This window comes from Astyanax mexicanus, chromosome 6 (genome assembly GCF_023375975.1).
Source record: "Astyanax mexicanus isolate ESR-SI-001 chromosome 6, AstMex3_surface, whole genome shotgun sequence".
In the NCBI taxonomy this organism is placed as follows: Eukaryota; Metazoa; Chordata; class Actinopteri; order Characiformes; family Acestrorhamphidae; genus Astyanax; species Astyanax mexicanus.
The window spans coordinates 27,574,488-27,592,928 of record NC_064413.1 but is presented as its reverse complement, the minus strand read 5'-3'; the positions used below and the strand labels follow the sequence as shown (position 1 = coordinate 27,592,928).

At 38.5% G+C, this 18,441-nt stretch overlaps 1 protein-coding gene across 2 annotated transcripts in view; it reads right to left on the bottom strand.

Moving 5' to 3' along the window:
* The window catches only part of cdkal1 (CDK5 regulatory subunit associated protein 1-like 1), a 472,290-nt gene that overhangs the window by 190,749 nt on the left and 263,100 nt on the right, over window positions 1-18,441 (bottom strand). For both annotated transcript variants that reach the window (XM_022673769.2, XM_022673768.2), the window contains exon 9: window positions 7,539-7,705. In XM_022673769.2, the coding sequence (XP_022529490.2) occupies window positions 7,539-7,705 (167 nt within the window). The remainder of the gene's footprint in view (window positions 1-7,538; window positions 7,706-18,441) is intronic.

The following is an 18,441-nucleotide window of genomic DNA, read 5'->3' as shown; positions in this document are numbered from 1 at the left end:
TAGGTTTATTAGCAAGGAGAGCCTATTAATGTAAAAGAGCTGTTCATTTAATTTTATAAAACCATTATGAAATAAAAAAAAAAAATGAAATGATTCAATTTAATATTTAATTAAATTAATTCATACTTGTAATATATGCATGTTTTAATACTGCAGTTTTAAATATTATTTTTACTCAATTTAAAGGCTGAATATAAATATATATATATATATTTTTTTTTTAATATATATGATGAAGTTTTTTCTTTACCTATATCAATTAGATTTCTCTCTACACCACAGAATAATGAAAGTACCATTCACTCTACCATTCACAGAAGCACTGCTAACATTCTGAGATGAACCATTTCATTCACTTTATTCAACCTCAATCTCACTTCAAGTAAGTGCCAGAATCACAAGCTACAACTTCAACAGATGGATCAAACTGGCTGCATCAGTCGTGTCTACATCAAGTCTCTAATGGGCCAAGCATCCCGGGAGATTCATTAGTATGAAAATGGCCCGAGCTCGATGCGAAATTAGCGGCCGCTCCAAATACAAATTGCAGCGGCGCCCCCAGAGCCGGCACTGCAATCAACTGAACCACGAGTTCCTGCATATCTCTCATTCGGCTGAATAAAGGGCATGTTAAAGAGAGACAGCAAATCACACAGCAGGAGAGAGAGAGAGAGAGAGAGAGAGATCGAACAGCAGCAATCGCTCTCCTGCAAACTAATCTCACTTCACTTGTCGGAGACAACGCAAACGGCATCCCACTGGCATGGATAAGCCAAGAAAGCAACAGCCAGTAGGAGGGCCAAAGATGTCCTTAGCTACTCATCTAGAGCTGCTGGGATTTTGACCGCTTTGTAAAGAATACTGAGCTGGGGTCAGATTTTATGTTCCATGTTTTAATGGAAGGGACAGTAATGTAGCATTATAAATCATGACTAAGAAGTCTATAGCCCTATTTGAAAAACACTAATTTTACCTTGGATGGTAAAATAATGTATTTTTAATACAGGATGTCAGGAAAATATGACAAATTTGCACTGGATAAGAAATCTCAGGAATAATGACTGAAACCGCTAACGTGCATTAGCCATATTATCGTCCCATTCCTCTTTTTGCACATTTTTCTTTTTCTCTTCACAAAACGTGTTAAGGAAATTTAACAATCCGTTGTGATTTCTATAGTTTTTCTACAGTATTTGGTGTAAAATTTACCCACATTTTGTTGATTTTAGGATTGAATGCATATTGCGATAATCCATTTTCTGAACTTTTAGTAGTGACACCGTGTAAATATATATTAGCATCACAAATCCAGATCCAAACTAAGTATTAAACAAACAGACAGGAATAAAAGCTTACAAATAAGATGCTGTTGATCACTCACTCCCACATCCAGCACTTTCTCAGGCTTGCTGCTGTGGTGAACCACACTGGACATGGCTCACTAATCTGCAGCCCAGTCATGTAGGAGAAAAGAGAAAAAGAAAAGAAAAAAGGGACAGAGAAAGGCAAAGCAAATAGAAGATGAGGTCATCAGGTCCTGCCTGAGCGACCCTTCATTCAGCCACGTCGTCGTCAAGTCTTCAGGAAGCGTAATGATATTCATTTATGAAAAATGCGGTCGGGTCCCGGTCACCTAGCCACGCGTGACCGCTGCAACATTTCATTAGCTGCACAGTCGAGGAAGTAGCGCTGTGACCTGAGCTGCTCTGTCCCAATCAGCTGTGCTGAAGTGCGCTTCACCTGAAAGGGCGCTAGAGTGGAGAGCACATGCAAGAGGTGCACTGCTGAGTGCACTCAGATCTCAAAAAGCTCCGTAATGAAGCGACGAAGCTTGTGAACTACTGGATCTATGAAGCTGAGGATGAATTGATGTGTGTGCGTTTTAACAAGCTACAATTAAAGTAAATCACTCATATAAAATAAGTGTCTGATATACACACACACTTTATGTTACATGTTAACTGATTAAATCACAGAGTCTGTACACACTTCATCTGCACACATTCTCTGCATTCATAATAAATATACTTATAAATGTATTAAAGTTGCCTTAGAATTAAAATGTTTTGTTTTTCGCTTTATGTACATAGAACAGAACTACAATGATCTTCATTCATGGTCTTTTTTACGTAAAATGCAAAAATGCTGCTTTTAATCTCCCAAAACAGTTATGTGACAGTCTTTGTGACAGTCTCATTTTATTGTTTACTGAGCAAAAAGGGGACTCCAAACCAGGTGAGCGATAAAGCTAAAGCTAAGAAAGTACGTGGGTATCAGTGACTATCAGTCTAAATAAAACTGTATACTAAAAATCTAAAATTGTGTTTAATAACAGCAATTAATGAATTAATGTTATACCTGTGTAAGTACAACATCTACAGATTCACAGAATTGGCTAGGATAAAACCATGTATGTAATTGTTACCAAAATACTACAGACTAGACATGAAGAGACACTTGCACTGAGCATGTTATATCCAACACACATCTCAAGAACAGGGCAAAATTCTAATCCAAATTCAAATAACAAAATCATTACAATTAGGCTTAATTTTACCCTGCCCTTCAGATTTAAAGGAGTTTGTAAAGGATTGTATTGCTATATGTGCAGACTTAGACAAACATACTACATGAACAAAGTTCATGATATATTACTGTACAGATGGAGCTACACTGCCAGAAAAAAAGTTTTGCAACACATGAACACAGTTTTTTTGATTTTACCAAAATTGAAAACCTCTGGAATATAATCAAGAGGAAGATGGATGATCACAAGCATCAAACCAAGCTGAACCGCTTAAATTTCTGCATCAGGAGTGGCATAAAGTTATCCAAAAGCAGTGTGTAAGACTGGTGGAGGATAACATGCCAAGATGCATAAAAATTGTTATTAAAATCTGTGAATATGAACTGGTTTTCTTTGCATTATTTGACATCTGAAAGCTCTGCCCATGTTTGTTATTTCAGCAATTTCTATTTTTTTTAATACATCACAATATTTTTAATGGGAATTTTATCCATTCTCTTTGAAAGGGCAAACATGCTCTCATTGATCACGGGTGTATTTCACTTATTTTCAAATGGCCCATTTAAGCCTTGTGCATAAACTGCTGTATTTAACTACATATATGCATTTTATTGCTATGCATTTTATATATGTAGCTGAAGATGCTTATATGCATAAAAGGGAGGAAAAAACTAAATGCATGAGAACATTAAAAATTACTAACTTACATGTCCAATGTAATATGCCTTCTTTTTTTTAAAGCATGTTGTGTAGGCACACATTTAGCAAGGTTAATGCAAAGCTTGCTGATGGATTTTTTTTTTTCTTGGACCACAGCATGCACTGTGTCAAACCACAAGTCATCACTAGTCGTTTGCTGCATTAGCCATGCAGCTCAGAGCACAACTCAAGCAGTAAAATATGTGTAGCATATATAGCTGGGCTTAGATAAATTTGTTTGTGAGCTGCTGCAGCAGGACTCAGTGATAAACTTTGTATAAGACTAAAGCAAGGCTGCAGTGCAGCATTCCAATCAATGTCTGAAATCTGATACTGAAGAGCAGCCTGAGGGTTCAAATGAGTCAATCTGTTCCTCAATGTGCCCACAGGCCACAGTTTTTATAACAGCAGCACATGGAACTGCACGAGCCATGACAGGTCATAGCCAGGGTCAGCGTCCATGATCTACTAATGAATAAGACATGCTGAACTTCTGAGAAAGCAGATCTGCTGAAAAAGTCTGCAAAGTTTGCAGATTTGAAGCTGATGATCAAGATGTTAGCAGGAAAAGCTATTTTACCTTATAATCAGGAGAGAATTAGCTTAAAGCTGGGTTTTTAAACTTTAGAACTAAATCCTGAGCTAAAGTCACGAATATCAATGTCTCTGAATAGCTAGATTAGCTAGCTACAATTAACAGAATGTGGCGTTGATTCCACAATTTGATGAAACACTGAGTTTCTGCAGTAAACACTGCAGTTTCCAGTATGTTGGAGTTTACAGAAAAAAATCTTGTTGGTTGAATGTTTGGTTGGTTGGTTGGTTATTTAAAAGTTTGGTTGGTTGCTTGCTTAAATGGTTGGTTGGTTGATTGAATGGTTGGTTGGCTGATTAAATGGTTTGTTGTTTGATTGAATGGTTGATTGAATGTTTGGTTGGTTGGTTGCTTAAATGGTTGGTTGGTTGATTGAATGGTTAGTTGGGTGGTTGGTTGATTGAATGGTTGGTTGATTGGTTGGTTGATTAAATGGTTGGTTGGTTGATTGAATGGCTGGTTGGTCTTCTGCTCCCATATCTCATGGAAATGAAGGATGTCACACTGTCCTGCAGGGCATATGTGTGGGGCATGTGACTGTTCCTCGAGTTGCTTGTCTGTTTGCATGGACAATTCTAGCTAGATGCTGCCGGTCACAATCATTACCACACAACTGCACTGCAAACTTTTATCATGTATTCTCACATGTTCACATGTGACACTGTAGAAAGAGTAATGAATGATAAATGCCTGCACATATATGGAAGTAAAATACTGTACCTAGCCATAGTCTTGCATCCACCATCACTTCGAACTTAGGGTGGGCGTTATGGCCCTAAAATAATATGATATTTCATGGTATTTTCGGGGATAACAATACTCTTGGCGACACGACAAAACTGAAAAATGAAAATTCTATTTTATTATTGCATACAATACTATATGATATGGCTGACCTCTAACTGAGATATTAAAAAATACAAGAATTTTATCAGATTTGTAATACAAGTTAACGATCCAAAATGTCATGATACTAATAATGCACTCCAATTGTCTCCATATATCCAGGATTGGAGTAAAATTAATGATACTGGACAGATATAATCTCTATAGTCTCTAGTAGATATATAATGGAAAATGAGAACAGTGTGAATTTTTATTTTGCTACAAACAGCTAAAATTTAGTACCCTGATTTGATCATTATGGGTGGGTAATAAGGGACGATATTTCAGGGAATAATATCGTTCACAAAATTTATATGATACGATGTGAGTATCAATCATTTACATCAACTTGCCATGAGCATGCTGGCCAGTGCTGGCAACCTCACTTACACAATAACACCCCGCAACATATACAGATGTATGCATCCTCAAGCCATGAGGTAACACTACTTCATGAACAATAGACATACTAGTGACTTAACCAAGGTGAAGCTTTAATTTTTCCATTTGTTTCAGCTTCTTTATCTCTTTCTCTCTCTCTCTCCATCTCTCTCTCACACACACACTTTACACTCATCTCTATTCAGTCTATAATCAGCACAGTGTCTAGCAGTCTGACAGGTAGCATGCCATTTCAGTGGAGTGTGTGTGTGTGAGAGTTATAATCACACTTCAGTACCTCCCTTCACTAAACTAGTGTTAACCTGCTAAACACACTCTCCACTTCTCTTTCCAAAAGCACTCTGTTCTGTCACTTCCTCAGCATTCTCAATTATGCCAAAAAAGAGAAAGAACAGGAAAGCGCGAGAGAGAGAAAGAGGAGAGAAGAGAGAAGCGGGGGGAGACGAGAGTGTGACAGGAGTAAAAAAAAAAAAACATGAAGAAAATAATATTCTTCTGCAATACAAGGCTGACTCAAGCAGAAAAGAGCACAAACACACACACACACTTTACTATCATACTCCTACGACACACACACACACACACACAGACAACCACACACTTGTCAGTTTGTCTCAGAGGAATGTAGTCAAGCATCTCCAGAGACAGCACTTGTTATTTCCAACAACAATCACATCCGTTAGCTCCACACTCCAGACATATCGTCCTAAAAGCCCAGCTTCTCCTTCTCCACACAGCCTGCCTAAAACCTACTGTATTCCACAAATCAACATGTATCACATTAGCATAAGAGATGGCATTAACTGTCCTACAGCACATATACAACCCTGGCTACATTTCTAATTAGCATTTAATTGTAATTTCCTTTCATTTAAGAGGGAAAAAATCTTCAGTGGTTTTTAATTTGAATGTAACAGAGCATGAACGTAATCTATACATACGGGGACAGAATTACAACCTCAATTAACCCTCAGCAAATGAAAAGTGCTTCCCCAGCCCTTCTCGCTCTGACAGGGGGACTACGTCCCGCACAACTCAGGAATCAGGGAGAGACAGAGGAGAGAAACCTTTCTCCAGTAGAAAACACTTGGTTAATCATGAAATGAAAAAAAAAAAAAAACAGCAAAGACGAGACAGGACTGACGAACAGCTAAAATTCTACTCCAGACAAGAAAGGCTAAAATTCCAGCGACTGGTCTCCTCACTTTCTAGAAATGTACAGACTGCTGTTAAGAGAATAGAAAGTGAGATAAAATGGTAGACATGGCCTTGCCCCAATGTTTTTATGCTGTGTTGCTGCAATCATTATATCATGAACTGGTTCTAAATACAACTTTCCACATCTGATACACGCTCGGTTCTACATTCAAGTTCTACTGTGAATAAAATGTGAGTTCATAAGATTTGCAAATCATTGCATTCTGTTTTTATTTACTGTAATTATTTACATTTTACAGAGCGTCCCAACTGTTAGGAACTAGGGTTGTCTATAACAAATACAGCTCTGTAAAAAAAACACTGAAAAATTATGAGTTCGTTTGATTTGACCAAATTGAAAACGCCTGGAATACGTTTTGACGGTTCCACTACAACCTGTGGAAAACGCGGGCTGGTTCGCTTAAAAGCACAGCGGTTCTTATAAGCCGGAACTGAACTGTGCTAACAGTGGTACAATAAAGATCTAAAAGATAATGGAGAGAATGGCCAAACTGGGTTTAAAATACAATAAATACAAAATACAGATAAAAGCATGAGGAGATACATGTGCATATTCATGAGATACATGTGTATATTCATGAAGCACATGCAAAATAGAAAGGCTTCTGATTGGTCTGTTCTCTGCAAAGAGTCTGTGAGTCAGCCAATCAGTTTTTGGTGTGGGTGGGCAGTATTTTTGTCCCATCCTGGAGGGGATGCGTTCAGGAGCATCATGGCTCCCATCAAAACTCATCTCACCTCTGACTACTCTAAAGTATATCCATATCTGGTAAAAGTATAAAATGAAAGTCTTGCCCGCTGAACAGTTTGTAATAGTGAATTTAGCCTTGCCCATGGGGGACTAAATGATTGGGGGGTAGCTCCTTGAAATACATTTTTGCACCTTGGGATGTCTGTGAATCTGTTTTTGCCCACTAATGCAATTTTTGGTAAAAAAAAAAAAGTAGAAGCTTGTGAAGGCAGTGTAATTGTATGTGGAACATTGTCTTGATAATCTACTATGAGCATACTACACGTAAAATAAAACGTATGTAAAAAACATACTGCTTTTTTGTGCTGCAGTATGGACTGGATAGGTTGTTAAATGAATAGTACAGTTCCTTTTTAAAAACTATATAAATCCTCCGTTTCAATAAAGCAGGAAAAACCTTGTTTTCTAATATATGGGACACAGAATGTGTTCCTGTGTGGCACGCAGCACGAGTAACTCACTTCCAGGTGCTCCAGGATGTAGGGCGGATTGGTCATTCCCAGTCTCAACATGCAGCCCTCCGGAATCTCCTTCACCAGCTCCCAAAGAAGAGACGGCAAATCTGTCCCGATGTCTCTGCCGTACGCACCAGTGTCCTCGCTGGTCAGCCAGATCTCACACACTCCCTCTGCAAGACAGACACACACATCTGCATTTGTACATTTCCAGCAAATAGTACATCCCCAGACACAAAGTGACTAATTGAATAAAAAGTCCAACATAATGTGTGACTTCCTTTTTTATATCTCTTCTATACAGAATTGATAAAACCACTACAGAATACATTCTTCTAACACGCTCTCGTTAAAAAAAAAAAAAATCTCTTACAATCAAGGGCTAATGACAACCGGTAAATGAGAGACATTATGACAAATGAATCATCCATGCTTTTATAACTCAGCTATAGAAACGTTAATGGCTTGAACAGATCATCATCGTCCACCTGAAAACGGTCACTCTCCGCCACGGTTGCCTCAACAAGCCCGGCTTAATGGACAGAGGATCATTAGCCACGGAGACGCGGTTACAGTCATATGAGAGAAGCGTGCGTGCGTGCGTATGTCCATAATTCAAGGACGTCAGCACTGACTACCCATCAGATCAGGACCAACTGCATTAGGCCTAATGGGAAGCTTTATTCTTACATTATTAATCCATTGTCATCATAAATGAGGGTGAGCTCTGTCTAAGCATGAATGATGCAAAGGGGGTCGTGAATATCTTCACAAACACATTAACAGCATTAACACTGCTCTCCTACACACCACTCTGCTACGACTGCTATGAATGGTAATAGCTAAAGAATGTACTATTTATACAGTAAGAAACTTGATACAGTAAAGAAATACAGGGAATAAAAGCTTGCCAGTAGCTCACTGTTAATGTGGTTGAGGACATTTTATCATTTATACACTATATTCTTACATTTAATCTTATGCAGCACATATGCTGCAGGGCCTTATATGCAAGGAAAGCTAATGTTTAGTTAATATGATCATACATTATCAGTTACTGGAAGACTGGAAGAAATAGTTTGGACAACAATATACAGAAAAATTCTTATTTGAATAAAACAAAATATTATATTTCACTTTAGTTGAAAAAGATATTGAGCAAAAATCCAAATAAAAATAGTAATTTAGAGCATTTATTTGCCGAAAATGAGAAATGGCAGAAATAACAAAAACGACGCATGGCTTCCAGACCTTAAATAATGCAAAGAAAACAAGTTCATATTCAAGTTTTAAGAGTTCAGAAATCAATATTTGGTGGAATAACCCTGGTTTTTAATCACAGTTTTCATGCATCTTGGCATATTTTTCTCCACCAGTCTTACACACTGGTTTTGGATAACCACTCCTGCTGCAAAAACTCAAGCAGTTCAGCTTGGTTTGATGGCTTGTGATCATCCATCCAGGTACTGGATCGAGCACCAGTCTAATTCCTGAGAACACTGTTACACTGTTACACAGCTCAATGCTGGGGGCTTTATATCGCTATATAAATGGGGCTTTATACCCCTGTGGGTGTGGTAGGTGTGGTATGAATAGACTTAAAGCTTATCTGCTCTGGAAAGATACAGATTTGTGGAGATAATCAATAAATTTGTCACTTAAACTAAATTTCCAGACCTTTTCCAGAAGACTATTTATCATACTATTTATGACATAGTATAATAATTTTGTTGTACATTAGGAAATGTGTATAAAAAAAAATATCGATATCTGCCAATACTGTGAATCAATAGCAGTTTAGGTCAGAGTAACCTAAATTTCTCAATAGTAATAATAAAGAAAAACAGAAAGGAAGAGAAAGCGAGAAAGAGAGAAAGAGAGAATTTTGAGAGAGAGTGCAAGAGTGCGATATAGAATAAGAGAGAATACCTAGTGTGCGCGAGTGTGTGTGTTGGTAGCGTATCGCTCTTTGAAGTGTGTGACTCCTCTGCTTAGTGTTTCAGCTGGTGGTTCGTTTCAGTTCGGTGGATCCGGGACAGGAGTTAATGAGTGAGTGCCGACTCTCAACCCTGAACCTCATTCTCACAGGACACACACACACACACACGCACACACGCACACGTGTCGATATTAATCCACACACGCACACACACACACAACCCTACACACACACTAACTCACTCTCAGCTCTCGCTAAGCATCAATTAATTATCAATGAAACATCGATTGGGCTCGCACCGCTGCCCTGTCAATTATTCACTAAACTACTTCCAGTGGGGGAGAACTCCTCACAAAAGACACGCAGAAGCCACACAAATAAGAATACAGCATCAAACGGAGAAACAGTCGATAGAGCAGATCTGACAGGGCCACGGAGAGACGTATTCTACACACCACACATCCCAGCCCACTGCGTGCCACTTATACACTGCATCTGCCAGCAAGACCAGCAGCTCTCACTCACTCACTCACTCAAACACACAGATATACACGGTCAAGGCCAAGCTCACACTAATCCCATGCTGCTCTGAGGACAAGAGAATGTTTCCACACTGTTACAGTAGCTCTAAATTTCTGGTCACATGATGGCACCTTTAAATTTTAATTTTAAAGTTGATACCAATATTTTTGGGGCTCCGAGTGGTCCAGCGGGTTAAGCATTGCAACTATGATCAAGAGATTGCTGGTTTAAATCCAATTCATGTCACTTGTCATAAGTTACTGGAGCCCTGAGAGAGCCCAATTGGCTTTGCTATCTTCAGGGGTGGGTAGATGGTGCTCTTTCTCCACATCACTCCGAAGGGTGATGTCGATCAGCACAAGGCGTCTGTGAGCTGATGTATAGGAACCGAGTCGCTGCGCTTTCCTCCGAGCGCGCTGTGATGCTACTCCGCAATGCTACATCAGCTGCAACAGTTCGAAAAGAGGCGGCTGATGACTTCACATGTATCGGAGGAGGCATGTGTTATTCTTCACCCTCCTGGTGTTCTAATGAGTGGGTTGGGTAATTAGGCCTTGTAAATTGGGGGAGAAAATGGAAAAAAAAAAGATCCAGTTAATACAGTTATTTGACAGCAGCACATTAAATTATTAGATTTGCTTTAGAGACATCTCCCCCACTATGTCAGATTTTTTTTATATTTTTTAATTTATAAACCCTTGACAAGTGTAGAATGGTATTCAAGGTGGATTCTAGCTAGATGGTTGCTATGATGTTGCTAGGTGGTTGTGAGAGTATTCTTGATCATTTCTATGGTATTGCTAATCGATTTTTGAAGCATCCCAGGTGTTGTTACCTGTTTTTTTTTTTTTTTTTTTTATCCCACGTTTATCCCACGTGGTTGCTATGTGGTTCCTCGGCTAATACTAGGTGGCTGAAATGGTGTTCTAAGTGGATAAATTATAACTGCTATGGTGTCGCTAGGTGGTTGCTATGTTATTGCTAAGTGGTAGTTACATTGCCACTATTTTTTTACAGGTTTGCTATTGCTTTGCTATGATGGTTGATTACTGGGTATTAAAAGTGCATTTGCATGATCATTAATTTAAAAAAAGAATGCAAAAAGGCAGTAAACAAGTCCAGAATTTTGTGTTGGACATTTCTTAACCTGATTTTACCAGTTTCATCAATCATCTTAGATGTTTTCTCTTCTTGATGATTGTAAATAATTTGACTCTTCTGAAACAGATTAACTTCTTTTCTACGTCCACAGGATGTGTCTTTCCACATGGTCGTTTAACAAACGAGAAGCTACTCACTGCATCATTTAGGCTTAAATAACTTGAGCTAGCTAAAACTTAATCACCCATGAAGTAATTATCCAATGGGAGGCTCTTACCAATTTGATATTTGGTAACTTATTTTGCAGTGTTTTTGCTTTGCAATGCAGAACCATAAAAATGGACAGTTGTTTGCTTTGCAAAGCACCACTTTTTCAATAATAGATCATCTAATTTCAGTGAAAAACAATGAGGACAAAAGGGATTTAAGGCATGTAAACCCCACGAGACCTAAGAGGGTTAACCTGTGGGTGTGAGAGAGGTGGTGCGGGGCTTTTCCATTAGCTTAGCTCTCGTTAAAAGCGAATGTTATTCTGCCCCGCCAGTGCGTTCTTTCCAAATCTCAGCGACTGATGTCATATACAGTTCCTCTTTCCAGAGAGACAGTAAGAGCGAGAGAGAGAGCCAGAGCAAGAGAGCACAGGAGAGAGGGATGGAAAAAGGGATAGTGTGGAAACTCTGTCCCTTGCTTCGTTTTTTGGAAAGGTGTGGAGCTTCAGACCCCCACAGTGAAGCTTGAGAGTGAGTTTATGTGAGTGAAAGAGAGAGTGTGTGTGGGTGGTTAGGAAACAGCTGCATTTGGGTTCAACTGCATTGGGACTGATGGCCATCCTCCCTTTCCTGGAGAAAAAGACACTACTGTAATGGACAAATACACACACTAACTAACTAATCTAGTCCAGACTGTGTAGGGGTTAGTAGGTTTAAGACTGGACCACAACTTGTTAGTGTCACTATTTGTCTCTTCTCCACTTCATGGCCAATTGATTTTAGTTGTGATTCACTTTACTGTTCCATGATAATGCAGACTTATTAAAACGGTTCCATTTTCTTTCTCTATTTGTTTTGTTGCTAAATCAGAACCCTAATTTCACTGAATTAGCAAGTAAACATGATTATTTCTGAAATGAAGAGGGCAGAGCCTGGGGTATGATTTAAGCAGACTCTGATGCAGAACACTGCATTGGGGGAGCAGTCATCTCCTGGGTGTATGTGTAAGGTTGTATGATTGGTTCATTTTGTAACATAAATGCTTATCATGTTGCCTTCTCTTGTCTTCTTTAGTATGTTCCAATAAACCCACACTTTGAAAGGACTGGAGCAAGGGTACTCCAACAAGATCAGCTTTGTGGAGTAAGTGTGTGTACTGACACAATCCCCAAGTGCTGTTACATATACACAGACAAATGAAAAAGCAGCAAACAAAAAGGCATCAAAGGCATCAAAACTATGAATGAACACATGTGAAGTTTTATGTACTTAACAAAAAATGACCTGTCCTCCACAGTCACCGGACCTGAACCCAATCCAAGACTGCTGGGAAACCACTGCAGGTGACCACCTCTTGAAGCTCATTGAGAAATTGCCAAGAGTGTGCAAAGCAGAGCAAAGGGTGGTTTTGAAGAAACTAGAATTTTTTTTTAGTTATTTCACCTTTTTTTTGTTAAGTACATAAAACTCCACGTGTTCATTCATAGTTTTGATGCCTTCAGTGAGAATCTACAATGTAAATAGTCATGAAAATAAAGAAAACACAATAAAAAAAAGAGAAGGTGTGTCCAAACTTTTGGCCTGTACTGTATACATCATATATAGGGTCAAATTAAAGATAACAGTCTTATTAAGCCCATTAAACAAACAATACTGTTAGCTAACCATGCTGAGAAAGTTTCCCCGTGGAAAAAACACCGGGCGTCCAACAGCAACAAAACAATATACAATATACAATAAGAACATATTTAAACATAAATTAAAACACAGAAGAATAGACAATATATAAGTGTATATAATTGGTTATGAAAGTGACTGATAAGCCATGGAAGTATTAATGTATGTATATGTAACAAATATAGTTCTGTAAATTTAATAAGTGAAAACTTTGTTGTCAATGTAAAGAATTAAGTGGTTGAGCAAGAGAGTGTGAGAGTAATCACACTAAACTAAACACACTACTCTCAACACTTTAAGAGTATAAAAGTTCTAACTACCTCCTAATCCCCTGTTTGGCCTTTCAAATCCAAGCGTGTAAATGATTCGTACTTACGAACACTGCTATAAGTGCCTTAAGTGTGAGTGTTTGGCCAACATGGCTGATAAGCTCCTGGGTTGCACAGCCAGCAGCAGCAGACAGAAGGATTAAAGATCCTGTGCTGAGGTGTGAATCTCTGATCTCACAAAGAATCGACTCAATTACGATTCTTCAGGAAACAATTCAATGCATCACAAAATCTCATTCATCAGGCAGAGCGATGGAGACGGATCTGTAGAGCCGGTCAGCGTCTGAGCGGAGGCTGAGAGTGAAAGACAGGGGAAGTGATTTAGATAGACAGGAACGAAAGAAAGAAAAACACCTCCAGCCAGCAGACAAACAGCCTCATGCTGCTTTTATCCCACAGCTGTGGCTCTGTCCAGCCTGGACATTCAGGCTATATGTGGCTATTTTTCAACTGTACTGGGATTTAAGGGTTTTAAAGCTTCTGAAAGTGAAGTAGTATCTGAAACAGGAATCAAACCAATGGACCGGACCTTCTCACTGCCTGTCTGGGGGATTTTCACTCATTGCTTCTTGAAAAAAGGTTTCTAGTTCTATAAGATTCTTAGGCCTTCTAAAAAACACAGTTTTTTTGTTTGTGATGTATGTATAGATCTTTAATTAGGTTTACATCATCTTAAGTTCATAAGAACTTTTTATTTTATATTTATTTTGAGATATGAATTAAATCTCATTACTAACTCAGTCTCTCTTATACAGACTCTTATACCTGCTTCTGCCTCTCATTCTTCTTTCTCTGCTCTGTGAAGCTCAGGTTTGTCATGTTACTTCTTTTTCTAGCAGGTTGAATCCTCCTGTTTATCTGTTAATGTTTTAAAGCAGTCGAGTTTGAGATGTGAGGTGTGTATGGTAGTGTTCATTTCCTCCATGAAGGTTTCTGGGTTTGAGCTTTATTATGTTTGATGCTACGCTCTTCCTGAAATATTTACTTAGTAGAGAGACTCTAATATAAAAATAATCCAAAATGCACTGAGATAATAAAATAATATAATAAAAAAACAGTAAATTATGAACAGTTAGCAATGCGCTTTTTGCACAATTTATTTTTTTTCTCCCTCCGAAAAATACAAGATCAAGTATTTTAACTTGTAATTAATTTGCTATAATTCCTTTAGTTGAATGACACCACTATTTCTAAAAAAAAAAAAAAAAAAAAAAAGCAGAAAAATGCATCTGTAAAATGTCTATGAACTAATAACTAACAAAAAAGCAATTGAAACGTCCTATAAAATAACACACTGCCTACCTTTATTTTTTTTTTACATTTTTGTCACCAAACTGTTCTTAGCTTAAAACGTTTAAAAAAAAATCCTATTTCCTCCAAAAGAAACAGCTGAACAACAAGAAACTCAGGGCCAAAGAGACAGAGTCTAGTAAGAGACTATATTAATCCCTATCAAAATGACTTGGAGACTTTACAAACTAGTATGTATAAAAGTCTTTACACATGATTTTGGACAAATTTTTTGTGACACAAGAAGAATGCATGTGAGAAATTTTGTTTGCAGACAAAAATACACATTTAGAGTTTATTTATACTAAAGATATTCCAACCCTGTCTGTTATCACACCAAAAACATCTCCTGTGTGATCCTGGTGTTGGGCAAGCATCTGCTCTGCTACCTGCCATTATATCCTCTCCACCACAGCGCTGAAAAAGCCAGATGGCGAGATGTTCTATTCACTCATTCACAAGCCAATTACGGGTGATGCGCCCATTCAGTCATTTACAAGCCAATTAAGTGACGAGAAAACACAGAGGGGGTACTACAATTTGTATGAAAATGAGTGACATTGGAATAAAAGACTTAAGTAATTAAAAAATCTGAATATGTATGAGGGTGTGGTGCTGATGGACGTGCAGGGCTGCTTTCCTAGCCCCAGGTTAAGCCTCAACCCAGAATCATTCCAATTTGTCACGGTGCATCACCAAAGAAGTCCAAGATTTAGTTTACAATGTCCAGCAAATAGCTTGTAAAAATGTGTCCCAACCTCCCTTAACATTATCATTATCACACTGTTTGCTTATAATGAAGCATGCTATTCCCATTTAGCCAGCAATTCCTGACCATCAGAAGCAGATTATGAAGAAATACTGTGTGTTTATGATATGTGAAATTATTTAAGCAATAACAGTTTATAATTTAATTTGTTATTGAAAATACTTAGCAGTAATGGCACTGATAACCAACTGAGGAGCACAAATTAATTATTTCTTAAAAGTTGATTAGGAAACAGCAAAGGTTTTATTCAGTTAAAGAAAGTAATTAAAAAGACATTTGAATTTAGGATTTGCTACCAAATGAATATTTAAATATATTTTATATTTAAATATATACCACAACTTGTGTCTTGTGTGTGACACATCCCTGTCCAGTCCATGTGGAACACCAGTAATAAATACTAATGTTTAAACAACATAGTAGAATCAAAGGCTTTACGATTTCTGACCGTCTTTCAGCCTTGAGTCTATTAACTAATAATTAACAAAAAAAGCAACTGAAACTTCCTATAAAACAACACACTGTATCTTTTTACTACTTTTTTTACTCATAACTGATAGTAGTCCGGTGCATAAACCAGCTTACAGGCATTTGTTGACATTGAATTAAAACTAATAATGATTTGAAAGTTGACCTTACCGTCTTAACTTAAAACGTAAAAAATGTAAAATTAAACTTCAAGCGTCCTCCAAAAGATACAACTGAACAACAACAAACTCTCAGGGACAAACTCTCAGCCAAACAGACAAAGTCTAGTAAGAGGTAACTTCAAGCTCCAGATATATCTGTTTTTATTCAAGTTTTTATTTAAGAGACCAAAAATTGTAGCAGTAGCAGTGATGGCATAGTTACTTAAAAAAGTAATCTGATATTGATCACAGATTACCAAATTAAAAAGTAACTTAGATCCTTCATGGATTGCTTGATTTAAAAAGTAACTATGTTTCTTTAAAGTTACTTTTAAGTTATTTTTAAGTCACTCAACATAACAATTTTGCCAAAACTCACTTTACTAAAGGCTTCGCACCACCTTTTGGACTTGTTCTGTAAGTGTGTTACTGCGACTCTAAACGTTTCTTCAGATTTGACATTGTGTTTTTGAAGTTAGGTAGCACTCTGTCACAGCAAGAGTGAACATCCAACCTTGATATTGATCATCTTAAGCTAATAGAATATTTTCAGCTAGAAAACGTGCATCTTTCTCCTCTCTCCGGTGTTTGTTTTGCTGCGTGATGTAAATTGTGTCGCATTAGCCAGAAGTCACTCCTCGAGACACAGGAAGAAAGTAAAAGTGCAGTAATGTTCTATGTTTATTGACTGTGTTTAGGGTATAAGACAAGCGAGCAATTGTGAATGCTACTGCACAGTTGAACAATTAAAGCCAACAAAAATGATGTTACGTTATGTTAAAAGCCTACCAAAATATTAAAGCAGTTTTGCAAAAAAGTGTAATCAAAGGGGGCTGAATATAAAATGATGGGAAAAGTTGAATGAGGTCATGCAATACGTTCTATGTGCAAAAATATTATAGAAAGGCTTTTGAATTCTGCAAGCTCTTTTGACATTCTATGTTAGTTTCAAAAAAACATAGACAATGTCACACAAGCAGTGACCACCACAGATTACGGTCACTTTCAGAGACTGTAAGAAAGTGAGAGGTAGAAAGAGCAGGGACCACCTCCATGGCCTTCATGAAAGGAGTCTACAGTGATCCTGGATCTTTACTATGAGCTGGTCTGAATCCCTCCATGATTTATTTAGATAAAATTCCACTCTATATGATAAACCTCTGGTCCACAACTGCGTGACCCATCCGGCCTGTACTTTCAAATCAGCGGGATTTAAAAACTCGAGTTCTCCACTTGAGTTCTGCTTCACAACGGCGAGATATCGGACTTCTGGCAGGCCGTACAGCATGTAGCCAGCGGCCGTGCCGTGCACACAGCACCTGCTCCTCACCAGGCCTCTGTGCAGAAAGAGGAGGAGGCAAAAACATCAAAACCTCACCAAGTCTCTTGTTCTCGCCAGGCTTCGGCTTTTCGAACCCTAGTGAGGAGCCTCAAAAAGCCCCGTCTCTCGTGTCCCTCGCCGGTGCTCTCGGCAGAGGTGAGAAGTGAGGGGCCTAATAGGATTCTGCGCTGGCTTTGAGGGAGATGAAGAGAGGATGATACAGTTACAAGAGTGGGCCCTGGCTTGTCTATAGGCTCCACCTGTCTTTGGCTGTATACCCTGAAGCTCTGTGGGTGAAAGGCTGTAGAAAAAAAAAAAAAAGAGCTGTTCTCATTCGTGGTGATATAGCTTTCTTTTCTTTCTTTTTTTATTTTTTTTTTAAATCCAGGGTTGGTATAGAGGGGTAAATTAGCTGCACCCCTTTTCCTTCTACTGCCTGAAACCAGTTCCTTTCTGCAAGCTAAGTAGCAATAAGACACAGCCACAAAGCAGCAGCTGCCACGCACTGGGCTGGACAATGCAGCCTATTAGCAGTGTGTTAGCAGACGGATGCCACCCTCCCCCATCCACTCACTCTCTAGCATCTCTCCAGTAGACAGAAGCTCAAAGAGACAGAGCTCGCAAAGTGAGAAAGGAGGACCAGACCCTGCCATCACTCCCGCTTGATCTCCAGACAAGGTCTGGAGTGGCAGCAGTAATGCAGACTCACACAGATGCACCCTTTATCTCACATAAAGCATCGTCCACAGAGAAGCCAAGAAAAGACAGTCCCCTCTGGAAGATGGTTTCATTTCACTTCTGCAATTCCCAATGAATAAATAAAGAAAGAAATATAACCACAAGTAACATTGATGCAATACAAGGCATTCCTGCTTTCACATCTAAAAAACAGAGCTATTTTTAGTATGAGAACTGTATTTACTTCAGCGTAGTTGCATAACAAACAGAACATGGAAGTAAGAAACCATGAAGAATTGAAACACTGTGGCCTCCTTATTATTATAAGGACTAAGGAGCGGCCACTATGATCAGGAGATTCGAATTTTGTTCATGGTCCACATAGCTTGCCATCAGCTGCTGGAGCCCCGAGTTGGCCTTGCTATCTTCTCAGGGAGGGTAGATA